Source organism: Vitis vinifera, chromosome 3 (genome assembly GCF_030704535.1).
Source record: "Vitis vinifera cultivar Pinot Noir 40024 chromosome 3, ASM3070453v1".
Classification (NCBI taxonomy): Eukaryota; Viridiplantae; Streptophyta; class Magnoliopsida; order Vitales; family Vitaceae; genus Vitis; species Vitis vinifera.
The window spans coordinates 6449508-6473565 of NC_081807.1; the positions used below are offsets into that span (position 1 = coordinate 6449508).

The window sequence follows — 24058 nt, forward strand, 5'->3', positions numbered from 1 at the left end:
ACCATTAACAAAATCTCTTGTTCAAAAGTTTTCGCCTCACCAACCCCAGAGTTCCATTTCCCTTTCACAATATACTTGACCAACTTAGTTGGCTTTGACTTTGATTGTAAACCCTGCAAAAATTTTATGGTTTTAGCTCCCTCACTTCTTTCTTTATTCAACCATGTGCCATAGTTGTTTGCTATATACATTTTCACTCCTTGATGCTATCAAAAGTTCTTTACAAGTATAAAAATGTTGACGTGAAAACAAGGTGGATTGCACCAGAACTCCACGCCTCTTTTCCTTGATCAACATTTTTTCTGCCTAGTCTAACCATATTTTGGCCAAATAAAACTTGGACAGAACTTTGAAAAAATTGTAGTTGTAGAAATTTGAAGTAAGAGGAAACGTGATATTGACCAATATGCTGAAATTAGGGAACCCAGCAGAGATTAATAGATGAAGTAATGTGAATGCTAATAATACATGATAGGATGGATACGAAAACAGTCAAATGAAGGTAGGATTATTCAAGTCAAGAATACATATCCACCTACACATGGAAGAGGAGGTGGGAGTTGAATGAGTCCATTTTCCATGGTAACTTGCTAATTTATGTGTTGAACGGTGGCCGCAACTTGTAGTCTGTTTGCCTATGGTTTTACGCACCCAATATGTAGCATGGCCCCGCTTTACTCGGTCCACCGTCCGCCCTTGTAACAAACTGCGCTCCATTTATGCTGACCCCATTGGGTGTCTTTAAATGACCTGCTATTTTCTATTTTATTTTATTCTAATTTTGATAGAGTTAATAAAGCAGGCATCACCTATCATGACTTTCCAAGTTGGACTAATCGCAAAAGGTGGGTGGAATCACAATGTGGCAAAGGAATGAATGAGAAAAGAATTGAGATTGATGGGACTGGTAGGATTCAGTAATCTAACCTACCTTATAAGAATATTGTTCAAGAAATATATTAGATGTTGACATTGTTAAAGCAATATGTTATTGTACAAAAAGAAGTCATACATTGAAATCAAAAAAATTTACATAATGTTGCAGAAATTAATTTTGAAGACATTAATGGAGTCTTGAACTGTTGAGCCAATTCAAATCCATCCAAGATCAATGAATTTTTGGCAGCAGTCAATCCCTATATATCATCAATACAAATCTTCAATCTGAGATATGATCTGGGACAAGAGAGATGTTAGTTCCTGCAATTTCAACACCAACATTGAATGCATGCATCCACAACCAAATGAAGGGCAGTGCTTTTGAAAACTAAACCAAAGGATTATTGCCCAAACCATTTTGCAAATGACAAGAACCTGAAGTGTTCATGATGTCTATGACCTCCAACCATTTCGTGCTTGAAAAATAGGTGCTCGTAGGGACCATGACAAATTGGCGCATGGTTTCCAAAACCTGGATTTAAGAACCTTATCAACCCATGCCACTTCCAGCAAGATTCAAGTAGGTGTTTTTGCACTGATATCAGTTCCAAGGCATCAGTTGTCTCAGTTTCACTGGAATGGAGCTAGTGAACTCAAAAAGATAGCTCCCTAGAAAAGGATAATATGCATGAGATGACCAGTTGAAAATAAAATAAGAAGCAAAAAAGAAGATAATGTAAATGTACTTCAAGATTCTCATAGATAGAAAATTTGTTCAAAGAGAAATATATCGCCAATAGAATTAGAACCAAAAACCAGAGTAGTTCTGATCATGGCAGTTTCTATTGGAAAGAAAGTAAAAGATGTGTTTGAACAGTTCTTATTTACAGGCAGATGACAGCACACTAATCCAGAATTCTTGCGATAAAATTTCATACTGGAAAATTTTATGACTTATAAGGAATAATGGTGTGGCAATCATCTCCACCAATGACAGGTCAAATGGCACTTTGCTGCACAAAAGGCACCTACTACAACCACAAAAACATTTTTTTCTTTCTTCTTGAGTTAGATGCCTCCTACTTTTAAGAAGTCATCATTTCTAATTTTATACTATTACTCTATTTTGTCTCCCGGAATTCTGTAAAAGAAAAGCCTTTAATGAAAAGCATGCAATCCTAAAAGTGAGGGAAAAAAAAGAAATAGCCCCATATATACCCAGAGCATGACAAAGAAATCCTAGTCCATTATCCAAAATGTCTCTTCCCATCTGCATTATAAGAGAATTAGCGTACTTAGGCCATGTTTAAAATGCTGGAATAGAGAATGTAAATGGGAAATCAATTCCATTCTCACTCATTAACATTTTTGGGTTGTTTTCTAGAATGAGAATAGGAATAAAAAAATTATGTTATGAAAATCAAATCCTACTCTCATTAGGATTTTGATTCCTCTTTTCTACATGGTATTGTGATTCATCTCCATTTTAATCTTATTTCCATCCATATTCCCACATGTAAAACACATGAAAATGGGATGAGAATAGAGATGACTCATAATACCATATAGAAGAGAGGAATCAAAATCCTAGTAAGAGTGAATTTTGATTTCCATAATTTCACACTAATGAATTTTGTATTCATATTCCCATTCTCGAAAAAATCCAAACACATTAGTGAATATGAATGGAATTGAATTCCCATTTTCATTCTCTATTCCAGCATTCCAAACATAAACTTAGGGAAACTTTTCTACCAGTTGTAAAACATCAAGTTAGGTATTGAGTAATGCTGAAACAAACTGCCTAATTACTAAAATGTTGTTTAAAAGAAACAAAAAAGAAAAAAAAATCGCTACTAGGGGGCTGCATTTCTTTATTATCAAAGGATTTATGCCATAGAATTGCAATCCCATATGTATCAAAATAGACAACAATTTAAAATAATGGATAAATTGGTTTTTTATGGAAACAAGCTACATGCTTGCATTGTTCAAGCCCGAAGTCATGGATGCACAGTTAAACTCATATATCACACTTCAACTCCTAAAAAATTTGCAAATAATGCTTAAACTATAGGACTATCAAAAAAGGGGAAAAAGAACTCTCACTTGAACACTTCGAAATGCCTGTGATACCCAGAATCTTGGACAATGCTTCAAACATAATACAGTTCTCCCTTCAGCAAACTTGCATGGTTTGATCCTTGGGCAATGAATCAGGGTAACTATCCAAAAAGATCAAATGACCAGACACTATTCCTTTGCATGTGAAAGCTGCAAGCTTCCTCCATAATTCTCACCAGCAGAAGCCTACAGATTGAGTAACTAGACATGAGAACATAGCTCAAAATAAATTTCAGTTCAAAGAAAGGATCAGCTGGTGACATATAAAAGATCATGCTTCTAACACAACATACTGATAATACAAACATCCAACCTGTCAAATTCTCAAGAAATCAGTACTGATGTTAGCATCCAGTCATTCTCCGGTGACAGCAAAACATATTGAGGAGCACATGACACAGATTAGCTATGGTGACTTGGTTGCACTAGAAATTAGCTTGAACTTCCAATGGCAACAAATTTGACCAAATCATTGACAAACTAGTGCCTCCATGGGTTTATAGGCAAGGAAAATGTTCCTTTTTAAAAAATACAAATATGCTCCATCTACGTCAAATTTTCGAAGAATTAGGTGCAGTGTATCAAGGCACATTTGCAAGCAAGTTCTTTCATTGAATCATCATACTGACATAACACAAATTCTATCTTCCTCAAATGCACCTAGTCTAAGACCAGTTTTCAAGCTTGGTGCTGTATGAATCCAACATAGGAACTGATCTTAACACAACAGAAACTTGTATGACACACTTTGCAAGCTGCATTGATTATAGGAGATCAAAAGGCAATTTCATCATGGGTGTAGCTTCTTGTGATAGGTTCTGGCATAACAAAGATTCTCATTTTCTATCATGCCATGCCATGCCAACTTAAGAGAGGGTGGGGGGGGAATCTTTTGAATTTGAAATTACCACTGATAAAGAAAAGAAATTTCAAAGTAAAAACTGTTTGTGGTCTAATAGTTCATGTGGAATTTACTGAAAACCAACATGAAAACATGTTTTCCCCAGACCAACATAGAGATCATGAGATACTTAAGCCCTGTTTAGGATAGAGATTTAAGTTCTACATCTAGCAGTAGAAGTAGAAGGAAAAGTAATTACTACTATGGTGCAATTGAATTTTATTTTGAAAACTATATTTTAAAAACGCTTTTATTAAAAATAAAGATAACTATAACATTTTAAAAAATTACAGTTAAATAAAAATCAGCTTCTCGCATCACATACAAAGAAAAGCGTCAGTCTTCCTACTTCTCCAAAACATGGATAAATCGCATTGAGAAGTGTTGGGTTCATGGTTGAGAGTTCTATTCAAACACTCATAAAAGTTACATTTGACCTTCAAACTTTGCTTTTAGTATTTGAAAAGTCTCCCGAACAAGGCATTAAAACATTTACTATGCTATAGGTTCTAAAAGGATTTCCCTAGTCACATTCACGAATAGGAAAATGCAGTGTCCACGGGTGTTTATACAACAGAAGCCAACATTATACAACATCCTCATTCCGTGACAGGAGTTTGTGTAACTCTTTAACTAAAATATAGTACCCTGAAATAACCAACACATGCTTGTTACCATAAGATAATTTTTACTTTTTATATGCCCATCTATCCAAAAAAAATTAAATGAACAATAAGAAAGCAGATATACAAACCTGGAGATAAGGGAAAACAACATTGTATGCCTCTAAAAAAAGTTTTGACTTCATTGTGAACCTGATGAAAAAAAATAAAACATCAATTAATAATTCTTTAACAATAAAAAGAGATGATAGAGTAGGTAGTAAATGGAATGAAATCATGAATCCTACCAATGCCACACATAAACTGTCATTTGTCAATGTAAGTTTGTTCATACTTGAACAATTTGAACACAGCAATTTGCGGATGGGTAAAGATTTACCCTTCTACAATGAGGATTAATTACTTGAGAGGATAATAAAAAGTAAACCTCATATGATCTAAATCCCATATTCAATGGAAGCATATGTTTTGACAATAAAAAATTACCATGTAAAATAATATCTAAGCAAGTTTCAGTCAGCAGGATGCTATCAACTGGCTTGTTATATATAATACCTTTTAAGAAGACGAAAGCAAACATATATCTCTTCAATATCTGATTCTATCTTTATTTTGATATATTGCTTAAGAAGATCACACAAGCTACTAATTGTTTCATCCCATCCATCACTACTTGCATCTAGAGGCAACAGAAACTTAGAAAGAGTGCACTGCAGAATAGAAGATAAACAGCCAGTTGACCCTGATCTGTAATACATCTCTGCCAGAATGTTCAACAACAAGCAATTGCTAACTTTGAACTTGTCGACCCACTGTGGAGGATTCCCAATCCAAAGGTTGTTTCCCAAAACAGAATCCACTGATTTAGAATTATTCTCAGTATGCTTGAAACATAATGATTCCTGAGCATTGGCAATAAGAGGATCCAAGGCAGCACTTGAGGAATGTTCTGGCTTCCTGTGAACAGGAAGCTGCTCAAGTATGTCGACCCACATTTCCTTGGGCAACTGTTGTAACACTGAGATATCTACTTGACTTAGAGATGAAGGCATTAGATCACTTTTTTCAAGCGCTGAAGCGGGATCAACAACATTTAAGGATACTGCCCCAGAAACAGACACTTCCTGAATTTCATCAATTTTATACTGCTTAACCTAACAAAATATCACTTATGTGTCAATATAATGGCCAGAAAGAATGATGAACAATGTATACAAAATCGAAAAAAAAAAAAACTGAGCTACCTTCTCTACTTCAGATGATTGTAACAATGAATTCTCAGTCGCAATTTCTCTGTCCAGAGTTTTCTCCACCTTGAGAATTAAAACAATTGTATGTTTAAAAGAGGAGTGTGAAGCATGCAATAACTTGACAGACAAACTTGAAAAGGAATACAACGGTAAAACTAACATAAGTATCTGTTTTTCTTCAATGACCAAGAATAAGAAAACAATTGTAAAGCTCAGAGTGAAATCAAACAGTCTGAATTAAGAAAACCGGACAGTCTGGTGATAGGCTCACAGCTTAATCTGCTTAACAATAAGAAAACCTAATGGGTTCATTCAAATTATTGGTTCAAGAGAACTCTGCACATGAACATGTGCTGCTCTATCGCCCAGACAAGTGTTCATAAAAGTGCGACCATTAAATTTTATATTTTTCCATCAATAAAAAATGCAACCACTTTAAAAGTACGGAATGTTTAAAAAAAATCTTCATTTTTCATATCAAATATACTCAAAATAAAACAATTATAAAAAATAAAGACTTACTAAATTTATTTTTATTTGAGTCAGTATAGATGAACATGTTGACATTATATCAATATCTATATTTTATACTCATATGCATATCCTATTTATTTCATATAGAACTAAAAATCCATCACCTATTACCCAGCACCCAAATACCCATTATCCAATACTCATTACCCATTACCAATTACCCATTCCATAACAACCTGAAGACCCATTAAACCTTACCCAGCACCACTATCACTACACACCTCAACTCCATCTGTTTCATTTTACTGGCAGAGCTAGACAAGATCTAGCCTCAAAATGGATGTTTCAGCCAACAGACAACATCCGAAGAATCAGAGATGTAGCATTTCACCTCCGAGTTTGAGTCATCTCCAAGTCAACTCTGAGTCTCATTCAAGACCATCAATTCGTCTCTGATTCAACCAAGTCATTTCATGATTCATCAAAATACTGAACTTGAATATCAGTACGCCAAGCAATAAATTGGAGAAAATAAACATGTAGTGAGGTTTTAAATCATGACCTCACATTAAACAAAGATCCAATATCATGTTAAGCTACCAATTGACCAAAAAGTTTAAGCTATCGGATGGTGCCCCAACAATATATATATATATATATATATATATATATATATATATAGATATAGATATAGATATAGATATATCAACTTTATTTGTAACCACTTCCAAAGTATGTCGATATTCTGATATTTTTTTCATGAGATTCTAAAAGAATGCTGCTAAAGCAAAATATAAAGCATTAATAGAAGAAAAGGCAAGAACACACCATGAAATGAAAGAATGCTATGAAAACTAAGGAATAATGGTACCTTATTTTCTACTGGGGTCTTTCTTATGGGAACAATAGAGCAATGAAGTTGCTTTCCATTATTTATGGCACCTAAATTGACAAATCAACATGTCAGTTGGAAAATTGTAAAATTAAATTAGCATGGGGTCAAATTTTTATCCTTCTGAATATATAGTGCAGAATCTGTTGTTGCATAAGAAAACAAGATAATATTACCTTCATAAATTTCATATGATGTGGTGCACATAGTACCACTAACATTTTCATTTTTTCCTTTCCTTTTCCTGATGAAATCAGACAACTTCCCCGCATACATATCATTTATTTCTGAAAGGAGTTCTGGAGGAAGACTCTCTAAAACTCCCATATCAAGATCGCACAATGCTGGCAGTTCAGAAACCTGGTTTAAAGGAGCTTCATTGTTGGAAGAACTAGGGCTCATTTGCAAAGAAGGCCTCTTGGAATCATTCGACAATTGACCCAAACTTATATCAGTGCTCTGTTTCTCACCATCTGTAAGATAAAACAGTTTAATAGTGCAACTTCATTGCATTTATACACAGATCAACCATATATAAGTATATACGCCAACCACACAAAAAATTAGCTAGAGAAGAGTATCTCTGACTGCCCCATCACTTAGTGAGTCCCTCTTCTTGTGCCTTAAGTTTCAAATGATTTGCAAATGCCTTATATTGAAGTTTTGAAGTCAAAAAGATTCATACTCGGCAAGAAATTCTTAACTTTCAATTAGAAGTACTTTTTGCAATGCAAAAGTTCACACAAATTTAAAACAAAAAAGTTGCAAATACTTTCAATATCTGAAATAGAATGGAAAATCACCATCTCGAACATGTCAACTCATCCAAGTATGAAGACACCAAGGTTCATTCCACACTAGACAGGTACCTGATGACTGAGGATGGGATGCAGAGTCAGGCCAGTAGGTCGGGTCAGAACTCGGATCCAACTCGGAGCGAAGACGGGCCTCCAGTCGGGTCCCATGCATCGGGTGGGCTGGGTTTGTTGGGCCAAGCATCTTCTTCTTGAGGGCCTAAAGCTTACATTTCCACTGGGCCAAGTCCGCTTGGGCTGGTGTTTTATGGGAATGGCAATGGGAAGCCCAAGGAAAAGGCCGGGCCTGTGGGTTTACTAAAAGGGGATGGGCTTGCATTTCGAAGCTCATCTCCTCCTATTTCTTCTAAGGCCCAGATGGAGAAGGGCTCCTCTGCTATGGAGCGCATTCGAGGCACACTGAGGAGCCCAGACGTGGGCATCTCTAACTGCTGGGGGAAGGATGATCAGTGGGGGCTAAGACGTGGAGACGAGACACAGTGGGGGGGGATCTCCAGAACCGATAGTGCTCTGCTGGAGGAAGACGCAAGGTATGTTCCGTCTTCCTCTGGAATGGTGACTTTGGATCCTTCTCCTCCTTTCTGTTCTTCTTGTGGTCGGACTCCTAGGAAGGAGTCTTTCGACCGTTCTGGAGTTTTAGTGGAGTCAACCAAGGGGGCTTGTCTATGCAAGGAAATTGGGCATTCACAGCAGATTGTGGGGAAGTGTTGGGACTTGGTAGAGATCAGTAACGATAGCATGGAGGATGATAGAGAGGCTCTGTGCCTAGCTCGGCCTATTTCTCAAGAAGAGAGTGCATGGGTGGATGAAGGATGGGAAGAAAGTGATTTGGCTAGGTTCAGTCAATTCCTGGGATTTTCGACAGAGGGCTTAAAGAAAGACATTCTGGAGTTCATGGTTAAAATTAGGAAGAGAAGAGAAAGAGTTCACAGCAAAGCTATGTTGGAGAAATCGAAATTTGAAAGGGAGTTGAGAAGACTTGAATGCTCAGTCAACTATGAGGGGGGGAAGAAGAGAAAGGGTACTGTGCAAGGACGAGGGTGTCAAATTATGGAAGTCCAATGAAAATAAGGCTTTTGAGCTGGAATGTACGCGGGGTCAATGATAGTTCCAAGAGGAAAGTGATTAAAGCACTGATTAGAAAGCAAAAAGTAGACTTGTTTTGTATCAAGGAAACGAAAATTCAATCCATGAATGAGGGTATGGTTAGGAGTTTGGGGTCAGGGAGGTTCCTGGATTGGGGTGCCTTGGATGCTCAGGGAGCAGCAGGAGGGATTCTAATTTGCTGGGACAAAAGAACCCTAGAAATTCTTGAGATGGAAATGGGTCAATTCACAATTTCTTGCAGACTTAGGAATGTTGAGGATGGGAAGATCTGGATTTTTACGGGTGTGTATGGGCCGTTTTCCAAAGATGATAGGGACACCTTCTGGGGGGAGCTTGGGGCGATTAGGGGAATCTGGGATGATCCTTGGTGTGTTGGGGGTGATTTTAACGTCACTCTAAACCTTGGGGAAAGGAGTAATCAGGGGAGGCTGACTGGCGCCATGAGAAGATTTGCCCAGGTGACGGATGAGTTAGAGCTTTTGGATATTCCTTTGCATGGGGGGGTGGCTTCCTGGAGTGGGGGAAGGAATAACCAAGCTTGGGCTAGACTAGACCGGTTTCTAGTGACCCAAGATTGGCTGGACTGCTTCAGTGGGGTCCTTCAGTGCAGGCTGCCCAGACCCATTTCTGACCATTTCCCCATTTTACTGAAAGGCGGGGGGGTAAGAAAGGGCCCCTCCCCTTTTAGGTTTGAAAACATGTGGCTCAAAGTTAAGGGGTTTAAGGATCTCCTTCGGGGGTGGTGGCAGGAGGCGGGGGGGAGGGGGAGGGCTAGCTTCAGAGTGGCTTCAAAATTGAAGTTTCTGAAGGATAAAATTAAATCTTGGAACAGGGAAGTGTTTGGTAGGGTGGAAGTCAACAAAAATCTAGCCTTGCAACAAGTAGAATTTTGGGATAGGGTGGAGAGTGACAGGAGCCTAACTGAAAGGGAGTCAGAGCTGAAAACTGAGGCTAAGGAGGCCTTCAAAAATTGGGTTCTTCTGGAAGAAACGCATTGGAGACAATCTTCTAGGGAGTTGTGGTTGAGGGAAGGTGATAAGAATACGGGTTTCTTTCACCGGATGGCTAATGCTCATAGAAGAAATAACTCCATGGATAAGATTAAAATCAATGGGAGGTGGTTGGAGGAGGAGAGGGAGGTGAGAGAAGGGGTTGTGAATGCCTTTCAACGGTTGTTGTCAGAGGATCAATCATGGAAATCTGATATAGAAGGGCTGCAGCTCAAAAGCTTAAACCATGCTGAAGCTGAAGGTTTGGAGCAGCCTTTTACTGAGGCAGAGATTCATTTGGCTCTGATGGGGATGAATGGTGATAAGGCCCCAGGCCCGGATGGGTTCACATTGGCCTTTTGGCAGTTCTGTTGGGAGTTCGTGAAAGAGGAAATTGTGGACGTGTTCAAGGAGTTTTATGAAGATAAGTCGTTTGCCAAGAGCCTTAACTCTACCTTTCTTGTCCTCATTCCTAAGAAAGGGGGGACTGAGGATTTGGGGGATTTCAGACTAATCAGCTTGCTTGGGGGTGTGTATAAGCTCTTGGCCAAAATGCTGTCCAACAGAATTAAGAAAGTGCTAGACAAGGTGGTTTCGCCGGACCAAAATGCCTTTGTGAAGGGAAGACAGATTTTAGATGCTTCACTCATAGCCAATGAGGTAATTGACTATTGGCTTAAACGCAAGGAGAAAGGGGTGATATGTAAACTGGATATTGAAAAAGCCTATGATAGTATTAATTGGAACTTCCTCATGAAGGTCATGCGGAAGATGGGCTTTGGGGACCGGTGGTTGAAATGGATTTGGTGGTGTATTTCAACGGCAAGCTTCTCTATTCTGGTCAATGGGGTGCCGGCTGGTTATTTTTCCAACTCTAGGGGGTTACGCCAAGGTGATCCACTCTCCTCCTACCTTTTTGTGTTGGGCATGGAAGTTCTAAGCGCTATGTTGAGAAGGGCTGTTGATGGGGGCTTCACTTCAGGTTGTAGCATCCAAGGGAGGGGGGGAATGGAGATAAATGTGTCCCATTTACTTTTTGCTGATGATACGATTATTTTTTGTGAAGCAAGGCAAGATCACATTACTTACCTAAGCTGGATTTTGGTATGGTTTGAGGTAGCCTCTGGTCTTAGAATAAATCTTGCTAAAAGTGAAGTAATCCCGGTTGGAGAGGTGGAAGACATTGAGTTGTTGGCGGTGGAGTTAGGGTGTAAAGTGGGGACCCTCCCTTCGGTTTATTTGGGGCTGCCTTTGGGAGCCAAGCATAAGGCCATGGCTATGTGGGATGGGGTTGAAGCAAGAATGAGAAGAAGGCTTGCACTGTGGAAAAGACAATATTTGTCAAAGGGTGGGAGGATTACCCTCATCAAAAGCACTTTGGCCAGCATGCTGATTTACCAATTATCTCTTTTTCGCATGCCTAAGCTGGTTGTTAAAAGGCTTGAAAAGCTTCAAAGGGACTTTCTTTGGGGAGGGGGAAGTTTGGAAAGAAAGATTCATCTTATCAATTGGGCGGTGGTGTGTACCCAAAAGGAGAGTGGGGGCCTAGGTATTCGGAAAATTGATCTTTTGAATAAGGCTCTGTTGGGGAAATGGATTTGGCGGTTCGCCATTGAGGAAGATTTTTTCTGGAGAAAGGTGGTTGAGGTGAAGTATGGTCGGTTGGGTTTTGGTTGGAGAACTAAGGAGGCCCGCGGAACGTTTGGGGTGGGGGTTTGGAGGGATATCTTGAAGGAGTCGTCTTGGTGTTGGGATAATATTGAATTCAAAGTGGGAAAGGGGACTAAGGTGAGTTTCTGGACTGACCATTGGTGTGGTAATGAGGAGCTGGCCCAAACTTTTCCCCAGTTGTTTGAATTGGCAGTCCAAAGGAACGCCTCGGTAAATGAGATGTGGGATTCGAGCCTCGGCCAAGAAGGTTGGAATATAAGACTCTCCAGAAACCTTAATGATTGGGAGTTGGACGCTTTAGGAGAGCTACTGCAGTTGTTGAGGGATTTGAGGACTTCTCTTGAAGAGGATGCAGTGATTTGGAAAGGAGAGAGTCACGGCCTCTTTCGGATTAGAGATGCCTACAAGCTTTTGGCAGGGTCTAATGTCATTAGCTTCCCGAAAAAGGGCATTTGGGTGGATAAGGTTCCAACCAAAGTTGCTTTTTTTGCTTGGGAGGCGTCTTGGGAGAAAGTTTTAACTTTGGACAAGCTTCAAAGAAGGGGATGGCAGTTTCCTAACAGGTGTTTTTTATGTGGTTGTGAAGAGGAAAATGTAAATCATATACTTTTACACTGTATAGTTGTAAGGGCTCTCTGGGAGATTGTCTTGGCCTTGTTTGGGGCTAATTGGGTGTTCCCAGAGAAAGTCAAAGATATGTTAGTCAGTTGGAGGGGCCCTTTTGTGGGGAGAAAGAGGAAAAGGATTTGGACTTCCATTCCGTTGTGTATTTTTTGGACGGTTTGGAAGGAGAGAAATAGATTAGCTTTTAGGGGGGGGCTCTCTAGCTATTCAGAAGCTAAAGAATTCTTTTGTTTGTAACTTGTGGAGTTGGGTTAGGGTGTATATGGGAGAGGAGTCCTCTTCGCTTATAGGTTTTTTGGAATGGCTCACCGCTCCTTAAGGGGTGGTGAGTGTTGGTTGTTGGTTTGGCTACTGTGTATACGTCCTGTATGCCTTGTGGCTTTTTGCTTCTTATAATATATTTGCGCGCACTTATCAAAAAAAAAAATATCTATGTCTTCATAAACATAAGCATAATATTAATATGTTTCCTTATACACCGTTCCAAGTTATGTCTTTTTAACATTTCTTGGATTTTACAATTGCCTAAGGGGGCAAAAAGGAGAGATTAATATAATGACAGATACAACAGTACAATTCAGTCTTTGTTTGCACCAGAATCAGCATCAAATATTATAATCACAACTTTTAGTATATAATAACCCTGTATCTCCTATAGAATAAAAAAATTTTGAAACACATGAAACTTAAAACAATAATTAAAATACCTGCAACAGCCCTCTCCTTTCTTACTAGACAACTGGTTTTACATAGTTCTTCATTGGTTGCAGGGGCAGAGGTGAGCCAAGATCTTATGGAGATTCTTTGATGCCCTTCAAACCAATAAAACCAATTAATGCAGTTTTCAATTTTAAAAAATATTAGAGATAGTACAAAAGCAAGCAATAGTAACTAATTCATGAGATCTAGTCAAGAAATACACTAGAATATGATGTAAATAAATAAATAAAATAAACATGGCTCAAATGACAATATAAAGCAATAAAAAAACCTTGCTTAGCAGTATCTGCATTTTCAAGCCTCGAAACCTGCAAGCCAATACCCCGGATATCCTTGACATCTACAAAGAAATGGTTAAAAGTTAAGATGATGTTATTGACAAAAGCAAAGTAATTTCTAGCAAGCTCCTTCCTTTGTGAGTTCACTAGGAGTATTTTGAAAAACTGGCAGTTGTTTCGGTAACTACTTATAAGGTAGGAAGCTGACTGCCCTTACTACCATTGTTTAATATTTCAATTACCTATGTGGAAAAACCCAAAGAGCTGTGTGGCTATCCTTTGAATCACGTCCACATCATCAGTAGCAAGTGGGACCTATTATATCATTGATAAGCTAAAAACTATTACATATCAAACCACATTAAATAAATAAAACATTAAGTAAGATGAGCTTTTGTCCATTACTACCGTCATAGAGTGGCTAAGATTTTCACAATCTCCACAACCCATATACTTTGCAGGCTCCCCAGCATCTTTTCTTCTCTTCTTCATCTGGTAACATATAAACCAGACTATTTCCAATTTATTTCTTCTCATGATCTAAAGCTTCAAATAGTAGCTCAAAATGTAATAATCTGTTGAAGAATTATGAGAAAGCATAATGGAAGAAGCCCACCATCTAACTCAAAATTGGTGGTGTTAACTGGAAACAATAACCAGACTGACTACCTTCAGTGTAAAAGTACGCCCTTGCACTCCACATCCCTTTAAGCGTAATGTCACTTCCTTGCAAAGATTCACAAGAAAATGGCGACTCTGGAATTGGTAAAATGTCAATATTGGGACCCATACATACATACATACATGCATATATATATATATATATAAACACACATATATATTTAAAAAAAAAAAAGTTGCAATATTTAACTTCCATAATGCATATAAATACCCACATATATATTTTAAAAAAAAAGGTGCAATATTTAACTTCTATAATGCATATAAATACCCACATCTTTCAAATCATTGAACCTCACACCCCAATTTACTTCAGCACCAATGGACTTGCTTTCCTGCAGATTACATCATACGACACAGACTGAGTTACACTAAAAATAAAGGTTGAAGAATAATCTGAATAAGAAAGCTAGATAAATAATGAACAGCTTATATAGTTGGACTGAAAACTACATTTCCCTTTCATCCACAAGTATACAGTAAAAGGATTTTCTGCAAGATCAACCCCAATCTTTCGCAGTGAGATGATGAAGTGGTCATGTAATTTATGAAGTCAAGTGCCCTTTTATATAAAAGATCGGTATTTAGGTCTCTAATCCATAGTTATCTACAAGACTTCAGACAAGATCAAGTTTTCCTGAAAGGGTAAGTAGCACTCTTTTCATCCCAATTATCTGAAAATTTTCCAGTTTGCTATTATTCTGACCTCACCAGAATTATCACATACTAGACTTATATTCTATCCAATCTCCTATGTATATGTAGTTTATTTCTTTTGTAGGCAAATTAAATATTTGTATTAATATGTGCCCAGCCAAAAAAAAAAAAAAGGAGGGTTATCCTGGTACAAAGGACGTATACTAGCTGCATCAAGCCCCAAAAGAAACAGAACAAACAATTAGCACCAACTCAGCCTAACCCATACCCAGGCTATTAGTAAAGTCTAAATCAGAAAAAGAAAATTACCAGACTAAATGGGATTAATTTACATCTTCCACCAAATTTCAGAACAGCAAAATAAAGATTTAAGAAGCAAACGTTTCATTGTCAATTCCCAAGATTTCAAAAATTCTTCCATTCCTTGCTTTTCAGATATTCCAAAACAAATATAAAGAGGTCATCCACACACTAACTTGTGAGTTACCCACAAAGCCACCATGCTGTCCAAGCAGGACATTGTCAACCAAACAGGAAGGTCCAATACACCCCAAACAGTCAATACACCAAGGACCACAAGCACTTGCAACAAATTAAAATTTGACAATCAGACCAGTCCTCAAGTTTGCTCAAACAAAACAGGGTAACCTGAGACCAACCTCCCTTTCATGGAAACTCCTCCAGAGCCTGGGATTCCAAGCGCCCCAAAACCCACTCCCTGAATCCTAATTATTGGTGTTTCATGATAAAAATCTATTACAAAGAAACTTTTCTTGCAGTTAATTTTTTCACTTCTGTTCCTTATACCATTTTTTGATTTTACTCCGTTCACATTATACTAGGCCACACTTATGCCAAATAATAGCAACACTGCACTTCAATAATAAGATTATAATGCTATAGAAACCAATGAGAGTAAAAGAATTATTTACTTAGCAAGCATGTGAAAAGTTTATTTGAAACAAGGATCATTAGCTGGAGTAAATGGCTATCATGCAACAATGCATGCAATACTACTATAAGAATATTCAACCATTGAAACTATAGCTAGTCAAACAAAACCAGTCTTTGATGACCTGAATCACTCCAACCACCCGGTTATCCACTCCTCTACAATAATTCCACAGCATATCACCAGTTTTCGTACCAAAGTCCCTTTGAAGAGATTCCTGGAGAGACCAAGATAACAAGCATAGTTAACTTAAAACCCATTCATCATAATATATATTTTTATTGGAATACGCAATTCTTTTCATAGAAAATGCTAATATATGTTTTTCCTAGTAGACGACAAACCAACAGAACTTCAAAAATGTTATTATGCATCCCTAAAAATGAAAAATACTTGGTTTACTAATTACCTAAAGAATTCTGCAAGTATAAATCAAGAGAAACCTTAATTTCTCATGAATGAGAAGGTTATTACAAATTACAACACAAACATAAAAGTATAAACTGAACCATCCCCATTAAACTTCCTACAACAAGATGGTAGGCACATATTATAGTCGCACAAAACCTCAATTTTGCACACCCTAAATTATAATTATAACTTCAAGATAACAAATATTTACTTCTGTTGTTGCATTATACTCATCCATTCCTAATCATGATTTTAAGTAGTTATAGAAATCAGTACATGTTTTTTATCGGTTTGGGTTGACCCCAAAATGGAAATATGATCAGAGAGAAAGATGACAAAACTAATCTGACTCACTAGTACTTTCCAGTTTCTGGTAAAATCAGGTTTGTAAGGTTTGTATTAACTACTTTCAGCAATAGATTAATTAATAATATGGTAATAGTTGTTAGGTTTTGAAGAACTTCTCTTGACAGATTTTTTCTTATACATGTGTATGTAAATCTAACTATTATATGCTTTGCTGGATTTCATAGAACTTCTCTTGACTGAGATCTTCTGTTATACATGTGTATGCAAGTCAAACTGTTATATGGTAGCTGGATTTTGTAGAACATCTTTTGACTGAGATATTCTCTTCTATATGTGTGTGCAAATGTGCTTGAGCAGATACTTCTCTCCATCTTTTTCAATTAGATTGTTAAAGTAGGTGCATCCTTGTGTAAGTTCTCTACTTATTTCTCAATTATGAAATAGCTTTAAAAAGGAAAACAAAATCCAATCATCATAATAAATGAAAATACAAAGTGATAAATATGAAGAAGATGAATGTCATGATGATCAGTCCTTGTACTGGCCTTTAGCATCAAAGTATCATGCAATGGTGTTGTCAGATCAACAGGCAAGTAGCATATGTAGATCATCTTTGGTGCCTATATACAAAAATGTAGTTATTTTTTCTTTCATGTTCTCCATTAATCTTGATTCTTTCATGTTTACTTTGGAATTTTGAAGTACTTCCAAAATGCTGTATTTCAGCCAGCATGGAGTCACATTGAGGCCCACAAGTATTGAGATTTAAAGCATGCACTTAACTAAATTCTAATTCACCTCAACTAAATTATAATTCACCCACAGAAAGAAGAAAGAAGAATTCCATGGTGATAAAATCTTTTTATTTTAATATATATATATATATATAATTTTGATTTTTCTTGTTTTATTTTTAAAATAAAATCCTTTAACCAGGGATGAAGCAACATTTTCAGAAAAAGACCAAAACTGCTGTATGATTAAAAAATCAAAAGAAACTAAAAACCTATCTCATCCAACATGTGCTTCATAGTATACAAGACAGTTGAATAACCCATTCGCCACAAACCAATTAGAATCAAAACCTTTTTTTTTTTTTTGATCAATAATTAGAATCAAAACCTTTAAAACAGATGCTATTAATCACATCAAAATTCATTCAAAGTTACTAACGTTAGGGGTCAACAGTTGCATTGTATAAAAATAAGAAAATTATGCCTCAAATGAAGTAACCTTGGAAATCATACGCAACTGGCCACAGGTGTGAACTTTTCTCCTTCTCAACTTTTCCTCCAAAACATGCCCAATTCCTGGAAGTGCCTTGATTGGAAGTTGATGTAAATAATCATCCACCTGAGGTACCCAAACTACTTGTGGTCAATAAAGGCATTCAAAATATTCCATTAATTACATCTTTTGAAGAAATGTTCACAAAAAAAATAAATAAATAAACAAAAATACAATATATAGATTCCATAACCAAGCAAAAGCATCAACATTATCATCAAACAAGAATCAAACATCAGCATTACTTAACATGGTACAAAGTAAAAAATATATCATATATAGGAAAAAAGATAATTTTACTAGTCTATATATATAACTCCAACATGGCAAAAGGACAATAGAAAATAGACTCAACTAGTTCTATTGGAAATCTTAATTTAGATCATTTGTTCAACAAGTTGCTGGAATAAAACATGCTATTTGATGCTCAGAAAAAATTAAAAAAAAATAAAAAGCAGAAAGAAAGAAATGGTTCTTTGGTGGCAGAACTAGTCAAAATTAAGCTGCATGTCATTTTTCCCCATCATTGTGACAAAGGATTCCTTTGCTGTTGGACCACATATATAAGACACCTCTATTTCTAGTACCTACAGAAAAAGAACAACAAAGGACAAAGTATGAACAAATTAAAACCAATGAAAAGAATAATTCTATAGCAAAATCATCTGAAAAGCCAGAAGCTGCCAGACATGATACTACAGGCTACATGACAAACATAAATAACACTGGAAGTCATTGACTCCCAAAAAAAAAATGATGGGCCCCTTAGCATGTCATAATATTAAAGTTTAAAGGGCATTAAAAACAAACACACAAAGAAATGGAACACTGCATAAAACATACCTTATCAACAGGGATGTAACACTGACCATTTGGTTTGGCACTTCTCGTGGCCAGGCGAGCCATAAGCAAATTCCCGGCTATCCCAGCACTTGCAGTGCATCCTGTGGTCTCAAAAATCTCTTTTCTTATGATTGAAGCTAGAAGCTCAGGATCCCCCTCTTTTGAGTCCATAACTTCTAAAAAGGCTTCATCACAGCTTACAGCCTGTTTCCAATAACAGTTACCAATTCAACAAGAATACAGCTGGATAATTCATGTGGCCTGTAAGGATGTCCTTAAAGGAGCAAACCTGCACTTTGTTGCAGTGCTTGTGCAATATGTTATAAAACTGATCAGCTACCTGCAAGTTATCCAACAACTTTATAGCTTCATGGAACCCACATGGCAGCAAAGATAATATGCAAGAAGCATAAAACAAGTAGCCTACTTTTCAAACCTCTATAAGCCATTTAAACAGTACTTAAATGCATGCTTACCTCCTCATAAGCTTCAAAGTTGTAAGGAAAAATGACAAGGTGAGGACAAAGAGCTTTAGCATCTCTAACAAATATACCAGCCTTTACTCCTAAAAGACAGGAATTAAATATCAACTACATAAAACTCCACAACATAAAAATAGATGATGATTGACATAGAGGCTACTTGGCACAAAAACCAACCATAATCTCGAGCAGGGTAGTTTGCAGATGAAATTTCAGCAGTTCCTTTTGGATTGTTTGAATGGCACACAGCTACAGGCTTATCCTGTAATTCTGGATTGTTCCTGATCACCACTGAGACAAAAAAGCAATCCTGGAGCACCAGCATGGTGTCAACAAATCAGTACATAAAATGAGGGGGGAGAAAAAAAGGTCCAAACAGCTCACCCTGTGAACTTCCAAAAGAGAAGCTATTTCATATTGCAGTGTTTCATACTTATACCATAAGCAGCAGAATTGATAACCATACTAAATGAACTATGTATCACTAGGAAAAAAAAGAAAAAAAAGATAGCATATTATATTCAAAAGCCCTGCATATGGAGATTACCATGTCCATATGGATGATAACATTCTTCTGGGAAACACCAGAAGCATTAAGGTCTGAACTTGTATGCTTGAACTCATTAGACAATCTGGGGAAACGCTTCTGATATCGGTTTCTCCAGGTTCCTATAAAGTGCAGCCTTGAGTACTGTAAAAAATATTTATTTAAACAAAAGTGAAAAGAAAAGAAGCTCATTAGGATACAGTTAAGGGCTTGCATGAGAATATTCAATGATTTAAAAAAAAAAAATCAAATAGCCATGAAATATAACATCTAACAGTAATCATGTGGCAGTGGAAAATCATGTTGGGAAAATTCACAGAGCAGTATTCTCAGTTATTCAAAACTAGAAGTTATGCAGAAATGGTATCGATAAAGGTACTGTGAGACAATGGTACTGAACTTAATCACCACCATAGGTATGTAATTTGAATGATTAGTATATATCACTAAATAGTTCAGGTGCCGATGTTGGAGTGGAGAAGTGGAGATTCTGGGCTCAAGTCCAAATAAATCAAATATATATATATAATTGCCTATAAGAAGAAAAAAAATGTCTATAGTCTGCTAGCAGAAAGAAAAGCCCCAATAGCTGGAGAAGAAAGCTAAAAAAGAGAGTACACTACTAAGCAAATCACTGCAGATATAGGCTTCAAACTTAAGAAAAATTTAACATGATTTCAAAACAGGATCCAAATGCAGACTCCATATAATTAGAAAAGGACAGTCTGAGATGAACTGGAAATATCAATGATGAATATACATCCCACTAATTCTCTTTCCGGCCAAATAATCCTATGCTGGGCCAACCTTTTTGTAACGCATATTAAAATAAAAATACCAGCCCAAAATGCTCAGAAGAATGTATTATGTAACTCTGATCCTCTGGATCATAGAAACATGTGAAATACACATTAATCACATTCAAAACATATCAATCAGAAACAAGTAGCTTCTATTAACATCTAAAATTCTTTAAAAGAAATTCATAAAACAACCCAATTACTTTTATAAAGCCAGGGGAATACGCAGAGTTCTTGCTAGAATAATTTGAAAATACCCTAAATAAAATACATGGAAGTACTAATAAAAAAAAAAAACATATGTCAGAGATCATTTGACCAAGAGTAACAGTTATCTAATGAAAACCAATGCAATGTGCCACCAAAGATTAGCCAACATGCTTCTATCTCACTACCTTGAAATAATTTTCGACAAAATTAGGATCTTCAAGAGTTGAATGACCCTTGTTAGAACACCCAACAACTGTTGTACTTGATGATTCTTTTCTTGCATTGTCCAAGTAGTAGCTACTAACTGAAGCAGAAGGTCGATGTGGACTAGACTGAAGTTCATTTTTTATGCTACACTCTTCTTCTTGATTAGAAAAACTCTGTTCTTCCATTTTAATTTCAGAAGATTTTTCATCATTGGAAAATGGCTTCTCAATTATTGTTTCATTGGTGTTCTCACATTGGTGATCATCAATTTCTCCACTTGATTGCCTTGTGTATTCTAAATATTGACCCCCTTCAGATGAAACAGCATCCTTGGATGTGCCACCTTTAAACACTGAGTCCTCAGTTTCAGGTACTAATGGATAAGTAGTATGAGTTACAGCATCTTCAAAGACTGGGATGCTTTTTAGAGCAAAGAAGGCAGACAACTTTGGCTGGTTACGAGTTTCATTAGCAAGCTGGTCAAGTTGGTAAGGAATCCCTGGAAAAGAGCAAAACCAAATCTATGATGATTGTGAACCAATGACACAAGTAATACAAATTGATGTTATCCACTCAAATCAAGAATCCTGAGGATCCTGAAACAATCCATAAATAGAATCAAGAATATCATGAAGATTTTCAAAGTAGGACCACTGATATAGTCAAATGCTGAATAATTTGGAAGGAATATATAAACATAAGATGCATAAAGAACTCCATACTATAAATCATTTCTTAAAAAAACTTCCCTTTAAGTCCTAATCCATTTTATATCATTGCTTCTTTCTTTATCTGCATTTGATAGAACTATTTAATGAATGGAGAGAAGTTCAAGTACCTAAACAACCAGAGAATTATCAAAATTGACAGCTTTTTGGATCAAAATCAATAAATGCATGTAAAAGTTAACTAAAAAGAACTTACAACTCAATAGCTTATTAGCAGCAACAGAATCCAGTACCCATGTAGGCTTCACAACTGGAAGTCCACCACTGAATGACCTATATTAAAGATACCAAACAATAAGAAATTCTAAGTCATTAATTTGGAAGACGTGATTAAGATAAAGAATATAGACCTCAGATTCTTAATTTTACTGTCAGGCAGATTACTGCAGATGATATGAGTAACTCGATGCCTCGAAAAATAATTTTCAAAATGTCCTCCATGCCTCATCATATAGCCTCGGAGCTCCTGAAAAAACTTGTTATCAATGTCAATGAAAACTGCATATTTATCAAAGTGATCCCCAGCTTAAATGCTGAGAAAACTGAGGGGGAAAATGGAATTTTTTGTTCACATTTTTCCATTAGATAGTTTTCAAGGATACAAACTTTTCAACTTCACACAGCCAATATAATTTTCAAAAAGACTTCATTGGATTTATTGTTTCCATGTCTCAAAAGCCCAACTCAATAAAGCCTCACTATAGCTATTTGATCAGACACTTTAATCCTGTTTAACCATTCAATTCTATTAATAGAGTAATAATTTCTATAAAATCTTATGCCAGCATGTCTTCTTAACTACTTTAATTCACATCCTTTCTTCCCTTCATCTTAGCAACATCTTTAATTTGAACCAAGTCAGTGTACTAGTTTAAACCAAACCATCGTAATCAAGATTTTTATCAACATTCCCAATTGGTGCTACCCCTAACTTTGTATTCATTTCTATCTCTGCCCTTTCTTGTCTTGCCACTCATCAATCTCAAAGCTTGCATTTTAGCCCAGGAAAATAACAATACAAATGCTAATCTAGAACATTTTTCTGTTTCCAGAAGCCAGAGAAATAGAAAATATAAGGATTGAATTTTCCTGTTCTATTCTCCTACAAATTATCAGCAACCAAATAAGCATGATAAAATATCATCATAAATATTCAAAACCTGACTAGAAGGAATGGTAAACCCATCAACAAAAACGGAAACTCCATGAAATATAGGCTTCCCAGAACTCAAAGCACTGTGAGAAGAACTTGAAGCACCAGCGTCAAACTGGTTCTGAAGTTTCCTGTTCTTCTCCACCATGTAGCTACAATATAGCATTATCAAGTGCATTATCAAGATACTTATAAAAGAATCTATCAAAAACCAAAGGAAAAAGCAGCAAGCAAAAACCCAGTGAAAAACTTTCATATCCAATACCACTCTATGATGCTTGTGAGTTGTACCCTATGCTAGAAATGTTACAGTAATTTTTTGGATATAAAGGTAATCTTTCATGATTTGATGATTAATTTTCACAAAACTACTATCAAAATTCAAAGACAATAATCAGGGGATATCTATAACTGCTCAAAACAAAATAAATAAATTCCAGTTCACCTCGAAAACACTTGTACCTCGTGCTTAAACTATTTCTACTTCGTGCTTAGATTCTTGTACCATGAGTTTACAGATAAAAAAATTTCCACCATTTATTTTATTTTATTTTATTGGCTCCAAATTTATCAAGAACGGCTCAATAATTTCCTATTTATCATCGACAGTAAAAAAATTCATCAAAATTCAATGAGAGGCGCCATGAGACCCTAGAATTGCTATGATCAATAAATTTTCATACATACACATACCCGGTTTCTGGTTTTTCAACACGACCAATAGCCAAAATTAATCAAAACCCAGAGAAAGATGCAAAACAGTCAATTAATTATGTATTCAAAGAGACATTACCTGCCGAAATCGGAGAAGGGAGAATTACGGAAGGAAGAGCGGGAAGATGATCGAGAATTGGAGCCCCAAGCCATGCCTAGGGTTTTCTGGTTTCCGGTTTTTCTCTTCTTCCCGCTATTGTTGGAAGGGTTTGAAGAGGTTGAGTTCAGGCTTCTCTTTGACCTTTCGCCGGAGTTGGCGGAGCGAGATGAATTGAGGCTCATTTTTTTTCTTTTTTCCGGGGAAGGAGAGAAGATAAATTGAGGTTTCAGGTGGTGCCGATGAAGACGAACGAAGCTTGCTGATGATTCAAATGAAGCGGCAAAATGGAACCTTTTATACCCGACTCGTTCTTATACATGGGCCTAATAGTTGACTATTAGTTAAGCTTTGTTAATTGGGCTTGGACTTGGCCTTTTCCCAATCAAACCCGGCCCATTTCTTAGACTCCAAATTTGGCTATGTTTGTTTGAGGGTTATTTCGTTATAGGGGTCAAAATAAAGAAATTTAGGTTATGTTTGCTTCCTCTTCAGGCTCCAGCTACAAGCTGCTGCTCTAGGTCCACCGTCGGTGCCGACGCCGCTGACAGCCCAATGACTATGTCGGTGATAGCCCTCCAACAGTGAGTAGCATTTCTTCATTTTCTTTATATTTTATATTTTAGTTTACTT

The 24058-nt window shown here is 36.7% G+C and overlaps 1 protein-coding gene across 6 annotated transcripts; it reads right to left on the bottom strand.

Annotated features, from left to right (window-relative positions):
* Nucleotides 1–913: 913 nt before the first annotated feature.
* LOC100247553 (DNA repair protein REV1) lies at nucleotides 914–23711 on the bottom strand. 6 transcript variants are annotated; one of them, XM_010649664.3, is made up of 25 exons: nucleotides 23408–23711; nucleotides 22622–22766; nucleotides 21812–21927; nucleotides 21658–21734; nucleotides 20712–21232; nucleotides 19517–19660; nucleotides 19147–19279; nucleotides 18964–19052; nucleotides 18777–18827; nucleotides 18488–18691; nucleotides 17591–17710; nucleotides 15762–15854; nucleotides 14304–14363; nucleotides 14017–14103; nucleotides 13756–13839; nucleotides 13590–13662; nucleotides 13341–13409; nucleotides 13057–13161; nucleotides 7320–7616; nucleotides 7123–7193; nucleotides 5772–5840; nucleotides 5083–5681; nucleotides 4659–4719; nucleotides 2989–3189; nucleotides 914–1548 (listed from the first exon to the last, which is right to left on the bottom strand). In XM_010649664.3, exons 1-24 carry the CDS (start codon nucleotides 23608–23610, stop codon nucleotides 3133–3135), a joined length of 3528 nt encoding a protein of 1175 aa, XP_010647966.1. In that variant the 5' UTR covers nucleotides 23611–23711; the 3' UTR covers nucleotides 914–1548; nucleotides 2989–3132. The 6 variants fall into 6 exon arrangements, with proteins under 6 accessions (XP_010647966.1, XP_010647963.1, XP_059591918.1 ...); XM_010649661.3 differs by having other exon boundaries at nucleotides 13753–13839; XM_059735935.1 differs by lacking the exon at nucleotides 18777–18827.
* Nucleotides 23712–24058: the final 347 nt, after the last annotated feature.